The 23,495-nt window shown below is 44.1% G+C and overlaps 2 protein-coding genes across 5 annotated transcripts in view; one reads left to right on the top strand and one right to left on the bottom strand.

Moving 5' to 3' along the window:
- hdac6 (histone deacetylase 6) lies at positions 1–23,387 on the bottom strand. 4 transcript variants are annotated; one of them, XM_061889483.1, is made up of 28 exons: positions 23,301–23,387; positions 21,967–22,060; positions 20,573–20,701; positions 17,458–17,543; positions 17,294–17,378; positions 17,162–17,202; positions 16,933–17,029; positions 16,715–16,812; positions 16,496–16,600; positions 14,989–15,057; positions 14,740–14,866; positions 14,530–14,595; positions 14,395–14,454; positions 14,067–14,156; positions 13,252–13,358; positions 13,087–13,154; positions 12,872–13,013; positions 11,510–11,638; positions 11,266–11,434; positions 8,094–8,299; positions 7,842–8,034; positions 7,605–7,754; positions 7,363–7,540; positions 6,940–7,298; positions 760–903; positions 527–673; positions 332–460; positions 1–249 (listed from the first exon to the last, which is right to left on the bottom strand). In XM_061889483.1, exons 2-28 carry the CDS (start codon positions 22,042–22,044, stop codon positions 181–183), a joined length of 3,321 nt encoding a protein of 1,106 aa, XP_061745467.1. In that variant the 5' UTR covers positions 22,045–22,060; positions 23,301–23,387; the 3' UTR covers positions 1–180. The 4 variants fall into 4 exon arrangements, with proteins under 4 accessions (XP_061745467.1, XP_061745469.1, XP_061745468.1 ...); XM_061889485.1 differs by having other exon boundaries at positions 23,321–23,367; XM_061889484.1 differs by having other exon boundaries at positions 23,297–23,365.
- pcsk1nl (proprotein convertase subtilisin/kexin type 1 inhibitor, like) overlaps positions 1–23,495 on the top strand; it is a 290,280-nt gene that overhangs the window by 10,757 nt on the left and 256,028 nt on the right. The gene's annotated exons all lie outside the window — the stretch shown is intronic.

Genomic DNA, 23,495 nt, shown 5'->3' with positions numbered 1-23,495 from the left:
TAATAACCATCGTGACGTTTTAATATCGTTCACAAACATTATTGCACAACAAACAGGCCTCGGCAATGTCTAGCACAAAACACAATCGTGATAAAAAAGAAAGGTTTGAAGTCAGAGGGGGCGTGGCTTCCGGTTGGTCAACTACCGCATGTAACACACTTTCAGCTCCGCCCCCCTCTTCTAACTCCAGCGCGGGATCTCCTCTCCAAACTTGGCGGAGTGGGCGGCGTTCTTGGCGTCGAACACGACCTGGACGCACAAATGAGTTCGAACAGTGTGTGCGTGTGTGTGTGTGTGTGTATGTGTGTGGGTGCGTGCGTGATGACATCACCTGGTGGTGCACGTAGGCCTCGCACACGTAACACCACACGGAGAGGTCGCAGAAGCTCAGCACCACAGGATGCTGCCGCGTCACGCCGTGCATCATCATGTGCTCCTTCACGTAGCGCCCGCACGCCACCTGACGCGGGGAAAAAAGTGCGGAGACGTTCACCGGTGTCGAGTGTGTGTGTGGGCGGGGCCTCACCTGGTAGCAGGTGAGACAGATCCAGTTCTCCGCCTCTGAGCCGCAGTCGCAACAGGGCAGGAAGACGTTGATGCCTGAGGGTGGGAGGGGCTTGACGGCTTCCAGGTGAGGACACCAGGCGAGGGGGTCGACCACGTACATGGTCGCCTGCGTGCGCACACACACGCACACACACGTTACAAGTTCACATCAGCTGCGGCACGAAATAAAAAAGTGGGTAATAAAGTTCTGACTCCGCCCATCTCGGCGCCACACGTCAGCTCCAGAGTTCCTGGAGGTTTGGACCAACCACACGCTCCCTCAGGCTCTGGCTCCGCCCCCTCCCCTGGAGCGGCGGCGTCTCCCGGGGCAACCTCCGCAGGTGCCGAAGCGTCAACCTGAGCAGGGTCATGGAGACAACTTTGATGGCTGTATTTAAACCTAAAAATCATATATTTTGATACTCAGGCTATCTTAGAAGCATGTTAGCTTTTCTGATGTCATCATGTCATTGGTCTGTAGCATTTTAGCTTTATGTGTGGGTTTAAACTTAAAATTCATATATTTTGATACTTCAGCTACCGTATTTCCTTGAATTGCCGCAGGCCATTTAGTATGCGCCTTACATCACACTCAAATTTTTACTGCATGCCTTTGGTAAGTGCCGGAGTGAGAAGAGGTTTTAAAATAATTAGCGCAAGCTTACTTTTACCGCATGCCTTTGGTAAGCAAAGGAGTGAGAAGAGGTTTTAAATTAATCAGCGCCCCGGCGGCAATCCAAGGAAATATGGTATTTTGATACTCGGGCTATCTTAGAAGCATGTTAGCTTTTCTGATGTCATCATGCTAACGTTAGCATGCTAACATTGGTCTGTAGCATTTTAGCTATATGTGTAGGTTTAAACCATAAAATCATATATATTTTGACACTTGAGCTACCTTAGAAGCATGTTCGCTTTTCTGACGTCATCAAGCTAACGTTAGCATGCTAACATTGGTCTGTAGCATTTTAGCTATATGGGTAGGTTTAAACCTAAAAATCATATATATTTTGACACTTGAGCTATCTTAGAAGCATGTTCGCTTTTCTGATGTCATCATGCTAACATTAGCATGCTAACATTGTTGGTAGCATCTAAGCTATATGTATGGGTTTAAACCAGGGGTATCCAAAGTGCGGCCCGCAGGCCATTTTTTAACAGCCCTACGGCACATTCTATAAATACGTTTAAAAAAAATCTAAACATAAAAGATGGTATAAAAGCGCAAACAGGTGAAATGTAACAAGAAAATGTTACAAAGTTTACTCTAATAACACAAAGCTGCCATGCAGGCTGTTTCTTTCTTAAAAAAAACAAACAATGAATCAAAATCAATGTTATTATGAATTATTGACTTATTCAAGGCTCCATTTACATCACATTGAATATTCCACTTTGAGATATTTTTTGTGGGAAATGTTGCATATTTTGCCATTTAAAAAACAAAGTTATTTTTTACCTTTTTAAAGAAGGGCCTAAATCAAACAAACAAAAAATATAAACAACAATAAAACTTATAATTGACGGATAGATCTGAAGTTGATCTTGGGACAATTGTGTTAAAAGTAAAAAAAAAAATGGATGATTTATTTTTTTTTAACTTTATGAGCAGGACCTTTTTGGATCCCCAATCATTTTAGTGGGACTTTATTTTTGAGTGTCATTGCTCAAAAGATAATAATTAATTAAAATCAATGTTGTTATGAGTTATTGACCTTTTTAAGGCTCCAATTAATATATAACCTAAAATATTCCCCTTAAAATTCTTATTGGGTGAAAATATTGCACATTTTGTGTTTTTTCCATAAGAAAACAGGATTTCTTAAATCTTTAACAACTTTATATTGACAGATAGACCAAATGTTGATCTAGAAATTTAAAGCTTGAATAATAATACTGAATAATGACACATTTTATATATTTTTTCGACCAAAACCCTTTGATTAAGCATAAGTGGAGGCCTCAATGTATATTTTTTCAAACATATATTGTATTGGTTTTTATGGCCCCGGCTTGCTTTGATATTTCAGTGTGTGGCCCTCAATGGAAAAAGTTTGAACACCCCTGGTTTAAACATAAAAATCATATATTTTGATACTGGGGCTATTTTAGAAGCATGTTAGCATTTCCGACGTCATCATGCAAACGTTTGTTGGTAGCATTTTATCTATATGTGTGGGATTAAACCTAAAAATAATATGTTTTGATACTTGGGCTATCATAGAAGCATGTTAACTTTTCTTAAGTCATCATGCTAACGTTAGCATGCTAACATTGGTCTGTAGCATTTTAGCTATATTTGTAGGTTTAAACTCAAAAATCATATATTTTGATACTTGGGCTATCTTATATATCAAAATATCTTACTTACTCCTCTCTGAGCTGCCACCTTATCGTGGTAGAGGAGTTTGCGTGTCCCAATGATCCTAGGAGCTATGTTGTCCGGGGGCTTTATGCCCCCTGGTAGGGTCTCCCAAGGCAAACAGGTTCTAGGTGAGGGATCAGACAAAGGGCAGCTCGAAGACCTCTATGAAGAAGAGAAAACATGGACCCAGATTTCTCTCGCCCGGACGCGGGTCACCAGGGCCCCCCTCTGGAGCCAGGCCCGGAGGTGTTCCCATGGGGCCCGGCCGGGCACAGCCCGTTGAGGCAACATGAGTCACCCCTCCAATGGGCTCACCACCCATAGCAGGGGCCATAGAGGTCGGGTGCAATGTGAGCTGGGCGGCAGCCGAAGACAGGGCACTTGGCAGTCCGATCCTCGGCTACAGAAGCTAGCTCTTGGGACGTGGAACGTCACGTCACTGGGGGGGAAAGAGCCTGAGCTAGTTCGCGAAGTGGAGAATTTCCGGCTGGATATAGTCGGACTCACTTCGACGCACAGCAAGGGCTCTGGAACCACTTCTCTCGAGAGGGACTGGACCCTCTTCCACTCTGGCGTTGCCGACAGTGAGAGGCGACGGGCTGGGGTGGCAATTCTGGTTGCCCCCCGGCTTAAAGCCTGCACGTTGGAGTTCAACCCAGTGGACGAAATGGTAGCCTCCCTCCGCCTTCGGGTGGTGGGGACGGGTCCTGACTGTTGTTTGTGCTTACGCACCAAACAGCAGTTCAGAGTACCCACCCTTTTTGAGTACACTCGAGGGAGTACTGGAAAGCGCTCCCCCGGGTGATTCCCTTGTCCTACTGGGGGACTTCAACGCTCATGTTGGCAACGACAGTGAAACCTGGAGAGGCGTGATTGGGAAGAATGGCCGCCCGGATCTGAACCCGAGTGGTGTTTTGTTATTGGACTTTTGTGCTCGTCACAGTTTGTCCATAACAAACACCATGTTCAAACATAAGGGTGTCCATATGTGCACTTGGCACCAGGACACCCTAGGCCGCAGTTCCATGATAGACTTTGTAGTTGTGTCATGGGATTTGCGGCCTTATGTTTTGGACACTCGGGTGAAGAGAGGGGCGGAGCTTTCTACCGATCACCACCTGGTGGTGAGTTGGCTGCGATGGTGGGGGAGGATGCCGGACCGACCTGGCAGGCCCAAACGCATTGTGAGGGTCTGCTGGGAACGTCTGGCAGAGTCTCCTGTCAGACAAAGTTTTAATTCCCACCTCCGGAAGAACTTCGAACATGTCAAGAGGGAGGTGCTGGACATTGAGTCCGAGTGGACCATGTTCCGCACCTCTATTGTCGAGGCGGAGTGATCGGAGCTGTGGCCGCAAGGTAGTTGGTGCCTGTCGGGGCGGCAATCCTAAAACCCCTTGGTGGACACCACCGGTGAGGGATGCCGTCAAGCTGAAGAAAGAGTCCTATCGGGTCCTTTTGGCTCATAGGACTCCGGAGGCAGTGGACAGGTACCGACAGGCCAAGCGGTGTGCGGCTTCAGCGGTCGCTGAGGCAAAAACTCGGACATAGGAGGAGTTCGGGGAAGCCATGGAAAATGACTTCCGGATGGCTTCGAAGCGATTCTGCACCACCGTCCGCCGCCTCAGGAAGGGGAAGCAGTGCACTATCAACACCGTGTATGGTGCGGATGGTGTTCTGCTGACCTCAACTGCGGATGTTGTGGATAGGTGGAAGGAATACTTCGAAGACCTCCTCAATCCCACCAACACGTCTTCTATGAGGAAGCAGTGCCTGGGGAATCTGTGGTGGACTCTCCTATTTCTGGGGATGAGGTCGCTGAGGTAGTTAAAAAGCTCCCCGGTGGCAAGGCCCCGGTGGTGGACGAGATCCGCCCGGAGTTCCTTAAGGCTCTGGATGCTGTGGGGCTGTCTTGGTTGACAGGACTCTGCAGCATCGCGTGGACATCGGGGGCGGTACCTCTGGATTGGCAGACCGGGGTGGTGGTTCCTCTCTTTAAGAAGGGGGACCGGAGGGTGTGTTCCAACTATCGTGGGATCACACTCCTCAGCCTTCCCGGTAAGGTTTATTCAGGTGTACTGGAGAGGAGGCTACGCCGGATAGTCGAACCTCGGATTCAGGAGGAATAGTGTGGTTTTCGTCCTGGGCGTGGAACTGTGGACCAGCTCTATACTCTCGGCAGGGTTCTTGAGGGTGCATGGGAGTTTGCCCAACCAGTCTACATGTGCTTTGTGGACTTGGAGAAGGCATTTGACCGTGTCCCTCGGGAAGTCCTGTGGGGAGTGCTCAGAGAGTACGGGGTATCGGATTGTCTTATTGTGGCAGTCCGATCCCTGTACGATCAGTGTCAGAGCGTGGTCCGCATTGCCGGCAGTAAGTCGAACACATTTCCAGTGAGGGTTGGACTCCGCCAAGGCTGTCCTTTGTCACCGATTCTGTTCAAAACTTTTATGGACAGAATTTCTAGGCGCAGTCAAGGCGTTGAGGGGTTCCGGTTTGGTGACCGCAGGATTAGGTATCTGCTTTTTGCAGATGATGTGGTCCTGATGGCTTCATCTGTCCGGGATCTTCAGCTCTCACTGGATCGGTTTGCAGCCGAGTGTGAAGTGACCGGAATGAGAATCAGCACCTCCAAGTCCGAGTCCATGGTTCTCGCCCGGAAAAGGGTGGAGTGCCATCTCCGGGTTGGGGAGGAGACCCTGCCCCAAGTGGAGGAGTTCAAGTACCTAGGAGTCTTGTTCTGACATCATCATGCTAACATTGTTGGTAGCATTTTAGCTATATGTATAGGTTTAAATGTAAAAATCATATATTTTGATACTTGGGCTATCTTAGAAGCATGTTAGCATTTCTGACGTCATCATGCTAACGTTTGTTGGTAGCATTTTATCTATTTGTGTAAGTTTAAACTTAAAAATGATATGTTTTGATACTTGGGCTATCATAGAAGCATGTTAACTTTTCTTATGTCATCATGCTGACGTTAGCATGCTAAAATTGGTCTGTAGCATTTTTGCTATATTTGTAGGTTTAAACTCAAAAATCATATAATTTGATACTTGGGCTATCTTAAAAGCATGTTAGCTTTTCTGATGTCACCATGCTAACAATTGATGGTAGCATTTAGCTATATTTGTAGGTTTAAACCTAAAAATCAAATGTTTATACATGAGCTATATTAGAAGCATGTTGACTTTTCTTATATCACCATGCTAATGTAAGTATGCTTATGTTTTATGCTAGCAGTTTAGCATTTAAAGCTCCAATTTTTGGGTTTTGAAACATGTTAAACAGTCACTTTGAACCATACTTGCCAACCCTCCCGGATTTTCCGGGCGACTCCCGAAATTCAGCGCCTCTACCGAAAACCTCCCGGAAGAAATTTTCTCCCGAAATTCAGCTAGAGCTGGAGGCCACGCCCCCTCTAGCTCCAAGCGGACATGAGTGGGGACAGCCTGTTTTCACGTCCGTTTTCCTGTTATATAAACAGCTTGCCTGCCCAATCACGTTACAACATCTACGGATTTTTAATAAAAAACTGCACACACAAGGAGACGAAGCAGAAGAACGAGGAAGTTACAGCCACGGCGACGCCGTCTGTAATAGAGTGATTCTATGTTGTCTGTCGCTATCTCCTGGTGAATGTTGGCTATAGCGTTATGGGGTTGCTTTTTGATTGGCCAACAATTTACCTGGTGTTGCGCACCTTACGGCAAGTGAGGGAGTCTGTTCTGATTCCTGAAGCCCACGTATTTGATAGGTGCTGTATGAAATTCAACTATTTGTTTTATTTATATATAATAAAATAAATATATATAGCTAGAATTCACTGAAAGTCAAGTATTTCATACATATATATATATATATATTTATATATATATGAAATACTCAAATTGGTGAATTGGCTGTAAATATACTCCTCCCCTCTTAACCACGCCCCCGCACCAACCACGCCTCCGCCCCACCTTGACCACGCCCCCGACCTCCTGAAATCGGAGGTCTCAAAGTTGGCAAGTATGCTTTGAACTCACCTGAGGGTGCGAGCTCTCTGCCGATTGGCTCTGCCCAGGAAACGCTAGAGTTGACTCTGCTGTCGTGTCCTCCTCGCCGTGGACGCTGGACCTAGCCCCGCCCACTGGGGAGGACGTGGCTGAGGTGTGACTGATGTCCAAACTGGGCAATCCCTGCGTGAGCTGGTCCAGTCCGCACTGCGCCTGATTGGACAACGTAAACAGGTCGGCATTCGTTTTTACGCTCGTGTCCTCCAGTCCAGCAGGGGGCGGCGGTGGTTTGTCTGGCCCGCCCTGTTGGGACCTCCTGCCTTTGCCCTGACTGCCGCGTTTGCCATGAGTCTTCGGCGAGGGCGCGGCCTCCCGGACGCGGCCTGAGACTGAGGTGAAAGGTCAGCGTCAACGCAAAGATGACAAGTATGGGCGTAGTCGCTCGTTTCTCACTGTGTATCCTTAGCGACTTCCAGTAGGGGGCGTGGTGCCGGAGGACCTCGTTAATGGCCGCCACGGCGCCGCGGTGAGGCGGCCGCAGGGGCGTGGCCAACGAAGGGGGCGGGTCGCCGAGCAGCACACTCGTACACATGGCCATGGAGTCGGAGATGGACGCCAAGTTGTAGCCGCCCTAAAGACACACGTCAACTTCCTCCCACAGGTCACGGGGTCAAAGGTCTTGACGGCTGACTTACCTCCAATATGAGCAAGACACGCCCCCCGGCGAGTGACATTAGCATGTGCGTCAGGTGGGCGTAGCACTCTGGGGTCACATGGTATCCGCCCAGTGGGTCGCCCCGCGCGGCGTCAAATCCAGCCGACACCAGCACCAGGTCGGGGTTGAACTGCGGTCACGCAGCTCTCCGTCAGCGCCGTGTACGTGTGTGTGTGTGTGTGTGTGTGTGTGTGTGTGTGTGTGTGTGTGCGCTCACCTCCGAGGCCACGGGCATGACGACGTGGTGGAAGGCGGCGAGGTAGTCCGAGTCGCCCATGCGCCCGCCACTCCAGGCCACGTTGACGTTGAAGCCCGCCCCCTGGGCCACGCCCACCCTGCCGGGAGCGCCGTCCTCCGAGGACGGGAAGAAGGTGGCGTTGTCATAGCGATGGAGGGAGACGTAGAGGACGCTGGTTGACAAGGAGCGGAGGATGACCACCGCACAAACCTGAGACGCCACTTTCCTCACCTGCTGTCGTCCTCGAACATGTGCTGGGTGCCGTTGCCATGGTGGACGTCCCAGTCCAGGATCAGCACGCGCACAGGTGCATGCTGGGAGGTTTTCTGAGCGTAGCGGGCGGCGAGTGCGGCCGTGTTGAAGAAACAAAAACCGCACGCCGCGTCTTTCTCCGCGTGGTGACCTGGAGGACGCACGATGGCGACGCCGTTCCTCACCTGCGCACACACACACACACACACACACACACACACACACACACACACACACACACACACACACACACACACACACACACACACACACACACAAACGATTAGCTTGTACTTTCCTTTGAAGCCCAAAATCCAAAGACAATGATTTGTTGGATGTGGTCCATCCAGGACTCAAGACTTTGTGTGGCCCTGAACAAGATTGTGTTTGTTGCCCTATTGTGGTCTTTGATACGACTTAGTTGTTGTTGATATTAGACTCCTGAAGCCCCCAGTTCACACTAAACCAGTCCTTCTTAAAAAGTAGGGCGGCAAGCCCCCTGGGGGTGAGCTTTATCAGTATCATGCTTCAAACACAGCTTCTAAAAATTGTGCACTGCACATATGTATACATATATATGTACAGTATGTGTATAAATATACAGTACACGCAGCACGGTGGAAGAGGGTTAGTGCGTCTGCCTCACAATACGAAGGTCTTGAGTAGTCCTGGGTTGAATCCCGGGCTTGGGATCTTTTTGTGTGGAGTATGCGTGGGCTCCCTCCCACTCCCAAAAACATGCACCTGGGGTTAGGTTGATTGGCAACACTAAATTGGCCCTAGTGTGTGAGTGTTGTCTGTCTATCTATTTTGGTCCTGCAATGAGGTGTCGACTTGTCCGGGGTGTACACCGCCTTCCGCACGATTATAGCTGAGATAGGCACCAGCGCCCCCCGCGACCCCAAAGGGAATAAGCGGTAGAAATGGATGGATGGATGTATATGTATACATATATATGTACATGTATACATATATACATGTATATGCATAAGTATACATATATTTATATATACATATCATAAATGTGTATATGAATACATATATATGCAAATGTATACATATATACAGTATGTATATATATATATATATATACTGTATATGTATACATATACATATATATGTGACGGGTTTCCTCCCGTCATCGTGTGGGGTGCAGTGCCGATCGATACAAGACGCATCGTAGCAGGTTTGACTCGTGTTTATTCTTTCAACAAACATTATGTCTTGCCAGTCTGTCGCGCCAATTTCTGGCTTGCTGGCTCTTCCTGGTCGTCGCGGCAAACCTTTCGGTGTCCGGGGGCTGCGTCTGCTGCGGTGGGTCATCTCCAGGTGTGCCCCGCCTCTCCGCTCTGCTGCATGCCCCGCCTCCTGGCCGCCATCTTGGTCAGGACAACCATTTGACCTGTCCCGCTGTCGGCTCCGCCTCTCCACAGTATACATATACATGCGTATGTATACATATTCAGTATATGTATACATATACATACAGTATATATGTTGTGGAAGGGGCGTGGTCCACGCGTCCCCTGGGGGCAGGGCATGCGCAGAAGCCGGCTGTGAAGCAACGGACAGGTGAGGAGATTTCTCAGCCTGAACGAGTTATCTAATCACCTGTCTCTTTATTAGCAGGACCATGAGGGGGAGGGGAGTGAGCGCTGACAGCCAGAGACGAGCCAGACGGAGCACGAGAAAGGACATTGCACCAAAGAGCAAAGAAAATAAAAAGACTTCTACCACCTGACAGCTGGGGTCTGCAGCCTTGATTTTAGTCCTGAAAGAACCTGCAAAGAGAAGTCTTCCACATATGTATACATATACTGTATATGTATACATATATATGCATACGTATACATACAGTATATATGTATACATATACATATATATGTGTATATATGTATGCATATATACAGTATGTATATATATTTATATATACACATATCTTTGCATACATATACATGTATACAAATACATATATGTAAACAAATACATATATATGTGTATATGTATACATATATATACACACATATATATATATATATTTATTTATACATACACATACATATAAATATACACATATGAATACATACATATACATGTATGTGTATGTATACATACACATACATTCCACGGTCTAAATTGGCTGTCAAAGTGTACCAACTTGTCGGAGTACGTCCTCATCCTTCTACTACCCAGATGAGAGGCATGATTTATGATCCACGATAAACCTTCATGATCACAGAGAACAGGAAGAAGCTCACCAGTCAATGATGTCAACATTGGCACGCTAGCGCGGCCCCGCTATAAATAGTTGGTCTGCGTTAGCGCTTATAACAACAATATCACTAATACTTGTTAATATTCAAGTCACGACAAGTCGCCACTTCATCGTAAGGCCAACACATATAGACAGACAACATTCACACTCACATTCACACACTCGGACAAATTTATTGTGGCCAATCAACTTATACAAATAATTATGGTAAAATGATATATATATATTTTTGTTTTAAAATGGTTTCTGTATTGTTAGAAATTTCGGTGTTTATATCAAACATGCTTCACTGATGAGAGTATTTGGCGAGCGCCGTTTTGTCCTATTAATTTCGGCCGTCCTTGAACTCACCGTAGTTTGTTTACATGTACAACTTTCTCTGACACTGCCACAGAAAGACGTGTTTTATGCCACTCCTTCTTTGTCTCATTTTGTCCACCAAACCTTTTATACTGTGTGCGAATGCACAAAGGCGAACTTCGTTGATGTTACTGACTTGAGTGGAGTGCTAATCAGGCATATTTGGTCAGTGCATGACTGCGAGCTAGTCCATGCTAACATGCTATTAAGGCTAGTTGTTTGTACAGATTGCATCATTATGCCTCGTTTGGAGGTATATTTAAACTAATTTCATAACCCGTGGTTCTCTGTGTATTTAATTTATATTTGCATTATGTTTATGTAATACTATCTGATTTTCTGTGCCATGTTGTTCCAGACCACAGCAAACGTTAAAACCAGCTGGCAAAGATTGTAACAACATTTTGGGTTGCCGACCCCTGAACAAGGTCACGTTACACATTCCTAAATTTGGTCAAACCACCTTATGATTGAACCTTGACTCAAGAGTGGCCCTCGGTCCAGCTGAAGAGGTACCTGTCCAGTCAGAATGAGGTCCAGAACGTTGAAGCAGCTCCCGGCAGCCAGCAGGGCCGACTGGAAAGTCTGGTTGTTGATGTAGATGGAGGGGAATTCCTGTCCCAGCATGTGCAGGTCTCGGGCCTTCATCGTGGACGTGGACTTCATTTGCTGGATGTGGTCCGCACTGCGTGCAGAGGGGAGAGGGCTGTTGCCGCGGTGACCTTTGGCAATGACCTGATGGGACGCCGGCGCCGCTTACGTGTGACACATGGCGAGCTCCTCCTCGGTGGCCGGGCGAGCGGCGACGCGGCGACAGCGGTCGACCAGGCCGAGCTGCTGATGCTTGGAGAAGATCTTGGAGATTCTTTGAGGCTGTTCTGGGTGGTGCCTGCACACGGGGACCGCATCAGGGCCGTGACACGCACACACATACACACACATTCTTGTGTTTGTTACCTTCTTGAGACCTCCAAAAAAAGCCTTTCTCTTTAGAACCACCCTTTCTATATGTATAAGATAAGATTTGTATTTAAGACTTTTATAATATATACATACTATGCAAATATAAAAAAGCTTGTTCTGAAAAATTAGTTGGAATTTCACAAGAAGAACTGAGAATTTTGGCAGTATCACAAAACATGTCTTCATTTTACCCAACGAAAGTCAAAATTTTACAAGAAAAACTGAACATTTGTGCAATGTTATGCTAAAAGTTAGAATTTTACTCATTAACATTCGCAATTTTCCAAGAAAGGCTTCAAATTTTGGCAATTTTATGAAAAAAGTCGCAATTTCACTCAATAAGTCACAATTTTATTAGAGAAAACTTAAACATTTTGGCAATATTATAATAATAATTGGAATTTTACTCGGCAAAATGATGATCAAGGTCATCGTTTAAATTTTTAAAAATTTCGCTATTTTACAGGAATAACAACAAAAAAATGGCAATATTCAGTCAGAATTTTATAAGAAACGTCACCATTTTGAATTAAAAATTTATAATTTTACATAAAATAGTAATAATTTAACATAAAATAGTTATAACTTTACGAGAAATATTGTAATGTTACAGAAACAGAAAGAATATGAAAAATTGTTCTCAGTTTTATAAAAAAAAAATTCAACACATTCTGAAATAAACACTGCTTTTAGTTAATTTTTTGGGGGGGGAAATTTTTTGTTTGTAATTGTTTTTAAGTCTTCATTATTTACTTCAACTTAGAATGTCTCTTTATAATTATTATTTTTGTTTTTAATACATTTTGGCTAAGGGGGGCTCATTTCAATTTCTTACACACACTCGTTATTACATATGTCGACCAGAGGAGGAGCACTTTTAAAAGTGACAAACAGTCAATTTGAAAAACCCCTCCTTTTTGGGACTACCCTCATTTTGATAGTAGTCACCACCAGGGGGTGCAAATGAGACATTCTCTATTAGATCCAATGGTTTTCTGTATTGGGACCATGATTTATATCCTAACTTGTTCAAGCCTCCTCATATGGAAGCTACTTTTCCTTCTTGGTGTCTCAAGAAGGGGTAGAAATACATGAACACACACACACACACACACACACACACACACACACACACACACACACACACACACACACACACCTGTCCCACATGTTGAGATGCTCCATCATCCTTTCGTCGTACACCAGGCCCGTTGACGTGACATCAAGCAGGGCGGGACTCCATGGCTTCCCCACAATGTCTTCTGCTCTGAAGACACGCCCCTCAGCAAGCCCCTCCCCCTCTACAGATATACAATATGAATGAAGTTGAACAATTGTGTGTCGGGTGTTGTTGATTGTGTGTGGTGTGTTTACCCAGTACTTGCAGGGAGGTCCAGTATGGATACAGAGCTGAGATGGTCTCAGAGATAGACTTTAGCGCGCTGACACAGAGAGCGTTTGATTAGCTTGTAACAATCGTCTTCACACAGCGAGTCATGTGATTAGCATAGCCAGTTCGCCTCTTGGTGGTACAGGTACCTGTCGGATGGGGCGGCAAGTGGCGTCATCGGGGCACAGGCTCCTCCCACAAGTGCTTGAACACAGGCGGCGATGCCCTCTGCTGTCGCCTGCAGGTTGTAACCTCCCTGAACACAGACTTTGACATCAGTGGAGGATTGACGCACGCGTCTTGCAAACTTTTTTTTTAGCTAACTTCGCAGCCGTATACCTTACAGTCATATAACTTAGTTGACGCATGGTAACTGTTATGACGCCAACTTTTTGTGCCAAATTTGTCGCTACACACCTCAGGGTCATATTAACTTGGTATGCTGTATAATAGACTGTATTTATATTATTCACATGTGATTAATTCTGTATAATAGACTGTATTTATATTATTCACATGTGTATATGTGAATAATATAAATAATGCTGTATAATAAGACTGTATTTATATCATTGTATAATGCTGTATAATAGACTGTATTTATATTATTCACATACCTAGTTCTATGACTCTGAGATGTACGGTGGCAAAATTGGCTTAAAAAGTTAGCAAGCTAATATTTTGCATGCTAACACATAGCATGCATAAAATACAAAGTTATATGACTCTAAGCTGTGTAACGGCAAAATTTGCGAAAAACATTTTAGCATGTGTCACGTACCAAGATGCATGACACAGGGGGATGCGGTTGCAAACCAAGCAAAAAAAACGTAGCAAGGTTACAATATATGACTCTTAAGTTGTATAAAGGCAAAATTGACGGAAAAAATTTAGCATGCTAATTTTAGCATGCTATCACGTAGAAAGGCTGTGTTTGAAAGTCTCCTTGTCATCAATGTTTTACCTCCAGAGTGAGGATGACTCGGCCTTCCGCTAAAGACATCAACATGTGCGTCAGCGTATGGAAACGCTGTGGACTCACACACATCTGGCCCTGAACACACACACAAACAAACATATGCGCGGAGCTTATTGTCACGAGAAGTAGGAGTGCAGCATGAATTGATTAACGTGGACCACAACTTAAACAAGTTGAAAAACTTATTCGGATGTTACCATTTAGTGGTCAATTGTACGGAATATGTACTGTACTGAACTGTGCAATCTACTAATAAAAGTTTCAATCAATCAAAGCATCAGAAACAATAAAAAAAGAATCTGCCGCGTCGTACCTTCGGATCCCCGAGTGCGGCGTCAAAACCGGCGCAGACCAGAACCAGCTCCGGCTGAAACTAAACACAACAAAAAGAAAGCGCAAGAAGATTTTTACCAAAAGGTGTGAGGTCAAAGGTCGCCGTGTGCGTTACCTCATAGGCGACGGGAAGCAGCAGACGCTGGAAGGCGCACACGTAGTCGGCATCGCTTATTCCGGTCTGAAAAAAGAAAAGCGCGCACACAAAAAAAAAACTGAGCACACTCTTATTTTGGCGGGGTTGCAAAGCTGGCGAATGTGGAGAAAAGGAGGGAGTAAGCATGCAACTTGGAGGAGGGGCTACTGGATGATTGACAGAACTGACGGTGTTCCAAGCCAGGTTGATGTTTTTCCCTTTGGCGGGGCCGCCGCCCACAAAACTGCCGTCTGAATTGGGAAGGTGAGGCCAGAAGGCACCCTGCTCGAACCTGTGCATGCTCACGTACAACACGCTGACACACACACACACACACACACACACACACACACACACACACACACACACACACACACACACACACAGCTTAAGAGGTACACATTTTGGGTATTTAAGAGTTTACTGGCGAGGACTCACGTGGGGTCATCCTGGAAGACATACTGGACACCTTGACCATGATGAACGTCCCAGTCTACTATCAACACCCTGACACACACACACACACACACTACTTCAGTATTGAGCACATACTAGACAAATATGGAGGTTAATTTGTGTCTTTATTACAAAAGCATTTTTATGTACGTAACTGAATTTTTCGCGTTTGAAATCTCTAAAATGACTTTGACCTAAACTTAGACAACATTTAATGATGAGCCACAAGGGAAATTGTTCCACACAGTAGCTCAGTTATAATGATGGAAGATGTAAGGTTGGAAAGGACAATGCAGGTATAAATAGACTAAATCTATCGATATAAAATAGAAACATATATATGTAAATCTAGCTTGAATAAACATTTGTGATTAGAATTCTGTTGAACGATTCTGTTGGTTGAAACAAAATTTCAGTGCATATAATATTCATACTGAAATTTTCTGCACCAAATTTTTTTGCACTGAATTTTAAAACACTGTATTTTAACAAAACACAATTATTGAACACACACATTTTGCTCACACCTTTGTATTCAATGGAATTGACAGCATTATTGGATGTACAAAAATCAGTTTAGAATTCTTCAATGCTAAAATTCAGTGTCCAAACAAATCTTTGGTAATAAAGACAACCATTCTGTCGCAGAACCAATCAATGACGTGAGTGTTGTACCAACATTACATTTAATTTTTTTTATAATGAATTTTAAAATACTGTTTTTTTTACACTTAATTGTTCTGCGCCAAACTTTTTTGAAATTTTTTGCACTGAATTTTCCTGCACTACTTTTTGTTACAATACATTTTAATTAACACTGAATTTTTTTTGCACCAATTTTTTTAACACTTAATCTTTCTGCACTAAATGTTTTTTGCACTGAATTTCAAACTTTTTAATTTTGCACTGAATTTTTAAACACTGAATGTTCTTGCGCCAACATTTAAAACACTGCATTTGAAAAAACAACGTTTTATTCAATGAAATTATCAAAAATATATGATGTAAAAAAAAAAAAAATCAGTTTGCAATTCTCCATCGCTAAAATTCAGTTACATAAAGTCAGCTTTCGTAATAAAGACAAACAGTAATCCCCGCAATTCTGTCTCAGAACCAATCAATGAGGTGAGTTTGTAGCAACAAATATTTCTGCACTCATTTTTTTACACTGAATAATTATATACTGAACTATTATAGACTGACTTATTTTACAATACATTTTTACACACTGAATTTTTTCAACAATGAATTGTTTTCACACTGAATTTTTTGCACCCAATTTTTTTAACACTGAATTTGCTTACATTGAAATGTTACACAATTATTGCAATTCAATTTTAATTTAAAAACACTGAATTTTTAAACACACAATTTCATTGAAGAAAATTGCCAGCATAATTTGATGTAAAACAAAATATTCAGCAACATAAATTCAGTGTCCAAAAAAACTTTGATAATAAAGACACAAATTAACCTCCATAATCCTCACCTGTTGACTTTGTGTTTTATCCGAGCGTAACGGGCCGCAATGGCCACGTTGTTGAAAATGCAAAAGCCGTTGGACTCGTTAGCCTGAGCGTGATGTCCCGGAGGCCTGACGCGCACACACACATGCACACACACACGCAACAGATTTGACAACAAGCAAATTAATAAGTTACGTGCGGATGAGAGAGTGCCTGAACGCACCACAGCCTTCCGGTCATACCTGACAATGGCGACTCCATTTCTGAGGTCGGACATCAACACCTGGTCCACCAGCTGGAGCACTGAACCTACTGCTAGTATGGACACCGGGAAGGTCTCCTGTGAGACATACACACACACACACACACACACACACACACACACACACACACACACACACACACAGACACACAGTGCTGTAGTTTGCGAGAATGTGTGTATACGTGTGTATATCCTTACGGGATGGAAATAGACAGAATCATATTTGTCAGAAAGATGATGCAGTTGTGTCTCCGACATTGTCTGGGTGGACTTGATCATCTCAATGTATTCTTTCCTGTGAGACACACACACACACACACACACACACACACACACACACACACACACACACACACACACACACACACACAGAGGCCAATAAATGATTCTAAATGTTTGTTGTTGTTCCATGTTTTGGTGAACTCACTTGTGCACGAGTAGCAGCTCTTCATCAGTGGCTTCTCTGGGCTGGAACACGCACACAAACGCCACACACACACACACACAAAACCACGGTTAAAACCTCTGAAAGTGCCAAATAACAATCCAACACTCTCACCTGCACTCGAACGCAGCGAGACAACAATTTCTGCCTGTCCAGCTCGTCCATGATGGACGTCACTCTGTCTGGACTCTCCGGGTGACTGAAGACAGGTCCGTCGTCATTAACAGGTCACATGACACAGGTTCATTAGCACACGTGCGTATGTCAGCTGAGTTTACCTGGGCTCCCACAGGTTCTGATGGCGAGTGAAGGTCTCTGAGTAGACCAGACCCGTCCCGGTGGCAGACGCCCGGCTGGACAGGTCCTAGAAACACACATGTACCGTATTTTCCGTACTATAAGGCGCGTCTAAAATTTTCTCAAAAGCCGACAGTGCGCCTTATAATCTGGGGCGCCTTATATATGGACCAATATATAAGAATAATTTTGCTGAGCCAACAGGTCTCACAACTACGGTAAGCAGCCGCCGTGTTCATTTTCATTTTCCTCCGCGCGCGGTGCATGCTGGGATATATGACTGCGCCAGGCCGTGCCGTTTCATTTCCATTTGTGTGTTTATGTAAAGACCCCAAAATGGCTCCTATTGAGAGACATGATTTCAGGAAGGCAGGAGTTGTCACTAAACTGCTAGACAACAGCAGCGACACTGACTCCATTAACGACGTCTCAAAATAGTGCAAAGCAATAATACAAGTGCTGTTCATGTTATTGGAATAGTATGAAAAAGTTCATTTATTTCAGTAATTATATTCAGAACGTGAAACTTACATATTATATCAATTCATTACACACACAGTGATAAATTTGAAATGTTTATTTCTTTAAATTTTGATGATCAGACTGACAATTACTGAAAATCCCAAATTCAGTATCTCAGAATATTAGAATATTAGTTACGACTAGTACCAAAAAATATTTTTTAGAAATGTGGGCCAACTGAAAAGTATGAACATGGAAAGTTTCAGCATGTACGGCAATCAATACTTAGTTGCAGCTCCTTTTGCCTGAATTGCTGCAGCAATACGGCGTGGCATGGAGTCCACCAGTCTGTTGGACTCCTCAGGTGTTATGAGAGCCCAGGTTGCTGTAATGGTGGCCTTCAGCTCTTCAGCATCGTTGGGTCTGGCATCTCGCATTTTCCGCTTCACAATACCCCATAGGTTTTCTATGGGGTTAAGGTCAGGTGAGTTTGCAGGCCAATCAAGAACAGGAATACCATGGTCCTAAAACCAGGTACTGGTAGATTTGGCACTGTGTGCAGGTGCCAAGTCATGTTGGAAAATGAAATCTTCACCTCCATAAAATTGGTCCGCGGCAGGCAGCATAAAGTGTTCTAAAACTTCCTAGTAGACTGCTGCATTGACCCTATACCTCAGGAAATACAGTGGACCAACACCAGCAGATGACATGGCACCCCAGACCATTACCGATTGTGGAAATTTGACACTGGACTTCAGGCAACGTGGATTCTGTGCCTCTGCTGTCTTCCTCCAGACTCTGGGACTTTGATTTCCAAAGGAGATACAAAATTTACTTTCATCTGAAAACATAACTTTGGACCACTCAGCAGCAGTCCAGTCCTTTTTGTCTTGAGCCCAGGCGAGACGCTTTTGACGTTGTCTCTTATTCAAGAGTGGCTTTACACAAGGAATGCGACAGCTGAAGCCCATATCTTGCATACATCGGTGCGTGGTGGTTCTTGAAGCACTGACTCCAGCTGCAGTCCACTCTTTGTGGATCTCCCCCACATTTTTAAATCGGTTTTGTTTGACAATCCTCTCCAGGGCGCGGTTATCCCTCTTGTTTGTACACTTTTTTCTACCACATCTTTGTCTTCCCTTCGCCTCTCTATTAATGTGCTTGGACACAGAGCTCTGGGAACATCCAACCTCTTTGGCAATGACCTTTTGTGTCTTGCCCTCCTTCTTTAAAGTCATCTTTTGGACAGTTGTCAAGTCAGCAGTCTTCCCCATGATTGTGTGTCATACATAATCAAAACGAGAGACCATTTAAAGGCTTTTCCAGGTGTTTTGAGATAGTTAGCTAATTAGAGTGTGGCACCAGGTGTCTTCAATATCTGACCTTTTCACCATATTCTAATTTTCTGAGATGTTGAATTTAGGGTTTTCGTTGGTTGTCAGCTATAATCATCTCCTTTTTGGCAAAAAACACTTGAAATGTATCAGTTTGTTTGGAATAAATGTATACATTCTACAAGTTTGACTTACTAAATGGAATTAAGGAAATAAATTAACTTTTTCATGATATTCTAATAATATGACCAGCACCTGTATATCAATAACTCAACGTTGCTCAAACCTTAATGTCACACAACACAACACACAAAATAAACATGAAAAGTTTACTTTATTAAGTTATTCATCCTCATCCACGAATCCCTCGAATTCTTCTTCTTCAGTGTCCAAATTAAACATGCCACAAGAGGTCTCACAACTATGGCCTACCTTAATTTTCCTAGTAGAAGAAGAAGCGCGCGGTGCATGCTGGGATATATGACCGCGGGAGCCGTGCCGAGTTTTAAACTCAAGGCGATCAGTCACACAGTAGAAGATGGGAATAGAGCAGCAGCGAGAGAATTTAACATTAACAGCAGCGACATTGACTCCTTTAATGACGACTTCGACGAGACGGATGTTATGAATACGCTATGTTGGATGCCGTATTCGCCCAACTGTTTGATTTGAACACTGAAAAGGAAGAATTTGAGGGATTCGTGGATTAGGAATGACTTACAGTAAATAAGTGAGCTTGACCTGTTTATTTTGTGTGTTGTGTTGTGTGACATTATCGTTTGAGCAACGTTGAGTTATTGATATATTATTGCTTTGCACTACTTCCAGTGTTACCATATTGTGATTGAACGTTTGATTTACAGTAACAGTATTAGGACTGTTTTTCACGCATTTATTGAATCGGGGAAAATAATAAAACAGCTGTTTTTTCATTTTTGGAGTGAACCGAGTTGTCAGAACGCTAGTTTGTAATCTATTAATAAAGTTTGACTGACCTATCTGACTGTTTTGTTGACATTCCCTTTAGCGCAGCTCCATCTAAAGGATGCATAACGTAACCCAAGCCTCTACTGTAGCATCTATTCTATGCGCTTTATAATGCGGTGCACCTTATATATGAACAAAATATTAAAATAGGCCGCTCATTGAAGGTGCGCCTTGTATATGAACAAAATATTAAAATAGGCCACTCATTGAAGGTGCGCCTTATAATCCGGTGCGCCTTATAGTGCGGAAAATACAGTAAATAAAACACTACTCTTCTTCAGTTATTAGTACCAAAAAAAGGGTTTTTGTTCACCATCTGCTGCAGTTGGACTTGAAGCTCCTCGTCTCGTTCTTCCTGGCTCTTCGCCATCCTCCCTTTCTTCTTCACCTCCTGCAGGCCGCCTTCTTTTCTCCTCTGCTCGTCTCCAGGAACCTTGCCTGCCTGTGTGCACACAGACACATTGGTCATTGTGCTATCAGCCGATCTCGCTAATCATCACCAACAAGAGGTGAAAAAATGCGCGTTATTGTTTAATTATCAATGAGACGTGTGCAATCATCAGCTCACGACTGACAAGTTAAAGGCCTACTGAAACCCACTACTACCGACCATGCAGTCTGATAGTTTATATATCGATGAAATCTTACCATTGCAAAACATGCCAATACGGCCGGTTTAGTTTACTAAATTACAATTTTAAATGATGACGCTTATGTTGACGCGTGCTTGTGACGTTATTGGTTGGAGCGGACATTTTATCCCAGCACCACTCACGGCTAAAAGTAGTCTGTTTTAATCGCATAATTACACAGTATTTTGGACATCTGTGCTGCTGAATCTTTTGCGATTTGTTCAATTAATAATGGACACTATAAAGAAGAATGCAGTTGGTGGAAAACGGTGGATTGCAGCTGCCTTTAGCAACCAAAACACAGTCGGTGTTTCCTTGTTTGTTGTGAAGCTTTAATATGGAACAGAGCAGTCAAGCGAACATGTTTCCTGACCACATGTCAACCAGCAGGTGTCGGTGGGAAAATTGTGGTAATAAGTCAGCTCTTACCGGAGACATGAGCGGAGCTTGCGCCCTCCTGCAGCAGCTGTAAAAAAAAAGGCAGCTGCAACTTTCTTGGCTCCTCCATGGCTTCCATCAGAGACACTGGCGGTCATCACACCCCTCCTACTTTCAGGTATGACTTTATAATCTCACTAAAACAATAATCAGATAAGGGATTTTCCAGAATTATCCTAATAAATGTGTCTAATAACATCTGAATCGCTCTCACTGCCCTCGCCTTTTCTTTTTTCTAGTGCTTCACTCAAACTTTCCTCATCCACGAATCTTTCATCCTCGCTCAAATTAATGGGGAAATCGTCGCTTTCTCGGTCCGAATCGCTCTTGCTGCTGGTGGCTATGATTATAAACAATGTGAGAATGTGAGGAGCCCTACAACCAGTGACGTCACGCGCACATCGTCTGCTACTTCCGGTAAAGGCAAGGCTTTTTTATTAGCGACCAAAAGTTGCGAACTTTATCGTCGATGTTCTGTACTAAATCCTTTCAGCAAAAATATGGCAATATCGAGAGATGATCAAGCATGACACATAGAATGGACCTGCTATCCCCGTTTAAATAACAAAATCTCATTTCAGTAGGCCTTTAATGTGTCACTGATCTGTCTTTCAACAAAACGTGTGGATAAAATAACCTGAGGGGACAGACGAGGAGACCTCCTGACTGACTTGAGTCCATTGTCTGCTGCTGGGGGATTTGGCCAAGAAGACATTTCTGATCCTCTTTACCTGGAAGTTAGAACATCTAATTAGTGACAGACAATGTTTGCTTGGTGCATTATTTCTTAGCCAAAATTGAAATACTATGGTACATAACCATGTATACCGTATTTCCTTGAATTGACGCAGGGCATATAGTGTGCGCCTGCCTTGAATTACTGCCGGGTCAAACTCGCTTCGCAAAATAATTAGCGCATGCTTCGTATTACCGCCTGGTCAAACTCGTGACGTCACGAGTGACACTTCTCCTGTCAAAATGGAGGAGGCTGATTTCAATACCGGTAATTTGAAATCGCATGAATGTTGTCTGTATAACTGTGTTGGCCCTGCGATGAGGTGGCGACTTGTCCAGGGTGTACCCCGCCTTCCGCCCGATTGTAGCTGAGATAGGCGCCAGCGCCCCCCGCGACCCCCAAAGGGAATAAGCGGTAGAAAATGGATGGATGGATAAAGGGAAGAAGATTAAGAGTTATTCAGTAGGATTTAATCCTTCACGGTGGAAGAGGGGTTAGTGCGTCTGCCTCACAATATGAAGGTCCTGCAGTCCTGGGTTCAAATCCAGGCTTGGGATCTTTTTGTGTGGAGTTTGCATGTTCTCCCCGTGAATGCGTGGGTTCCCTCCGGGTACTCCGGCTTCCTCCCACTTCCAAAGACATGCACCTGGGGATAGGTTGATTGGCAACACTAAAAATTGGCCCTAGTGTGTGAATGTGAGTGTGAATGTTGTCTGTCTATCTGTGTTGGCCCTGCGATGAGGTGGCGACTTGTCCAGGGTGTACCCCGCCTTCCGCCCGATTGTAGCTGAGATAGGCACCAGCGCCCCCCGCGACCCCAAAAGGGAATAAGCGGTAGAAAATGGATGGATGGATAGGATTTAAGGTCCAAGCTTACATCACACTCAACATTTTACTGCATTCCTTTGGTAAGTGCCGGAGTGAGAAGAGGTTTTAAAATAATTAGCGCATGCTTACTTTTACCGCATGCCTTTGGTAAGTGCAGGAATGAGAAGAGGTAATAAATTAATTAGCGCCCCGGCGGCAATTCAAGGAAATACGGCAGTTGTTACCGTGTTATTACTGCTGTATTACGACCTCAAACTATTCAATTATACAAATAATATCACAATATTACATTATCCGCTAAGAGGTAAGCCTTTATGTCCGCATCCAGTTGTAAACAGGTCATACAAACTAAAGCGTTCATGTTAATTTACATATATAAAGATAAAAATAAATATGAAGATACTTGCAGTATGTTGAGTTACACTACCGAGCGCCAATTGTACGGGTTGTCGCATCCGGGTGACGTAAAAGAACAGTCCCGCCCTCACTTGACGTCACAACAGAATGTCTTTTTTTTTAATCGTATACTTAAGACAATATGCTTGAATATAATATTTGACAACAAGAAAGTATAAGAAATATTTTTTCTTATAAAAAAAAAT

The sequence above is a fragment of the Nerophis ophidion genome, linkage group LG27 (assembly GCF_033978795.1).
Source record: "Nerophis ophidion isolate RoL-2023_Sa linkage group LG27, RoL_Noph_v1.0, whole genome shotgun sequence".
In the NCBI taxonomy this organism is placed as follows: Eukaryota; Metazoa; Chordata; class Actinopteri; order Syngnathiformes; family Syngnathidae; genus Nerophis; species Nerophis ophidion.
The sequence above is the reverse complement of the archived record's forward strand: the minus strand, read 5'-3'. Positions and strand labels throughout refer to the sequence as shown.

Excerpts from the sequence above, each read along its gene's own strand:
- hdac6 (XM_061889483.1), bottom strand. The coding sequence starts at position 22,044 with ATGTCTTCTTGGCCAAATCCCCCAGCAGCAGACAATGGACTCAAGTCA. Across the intron at positions 20,702-21,966 it reads CTCCTCGTCTGTCCCCTCAG|GCAGGCAAGGTTCCTGGAGA; the intron begins GTTATTTTATCC and ends GTGTGCACACAG. Across the intron at positions 17,544-20,572 it reads AAGTCCAACTGCAGCAGATG|GACCTGTCCAGCCGGGCGTC; the intron begins GTGAACAAAAAC and ends GTGTGTTTCTAG.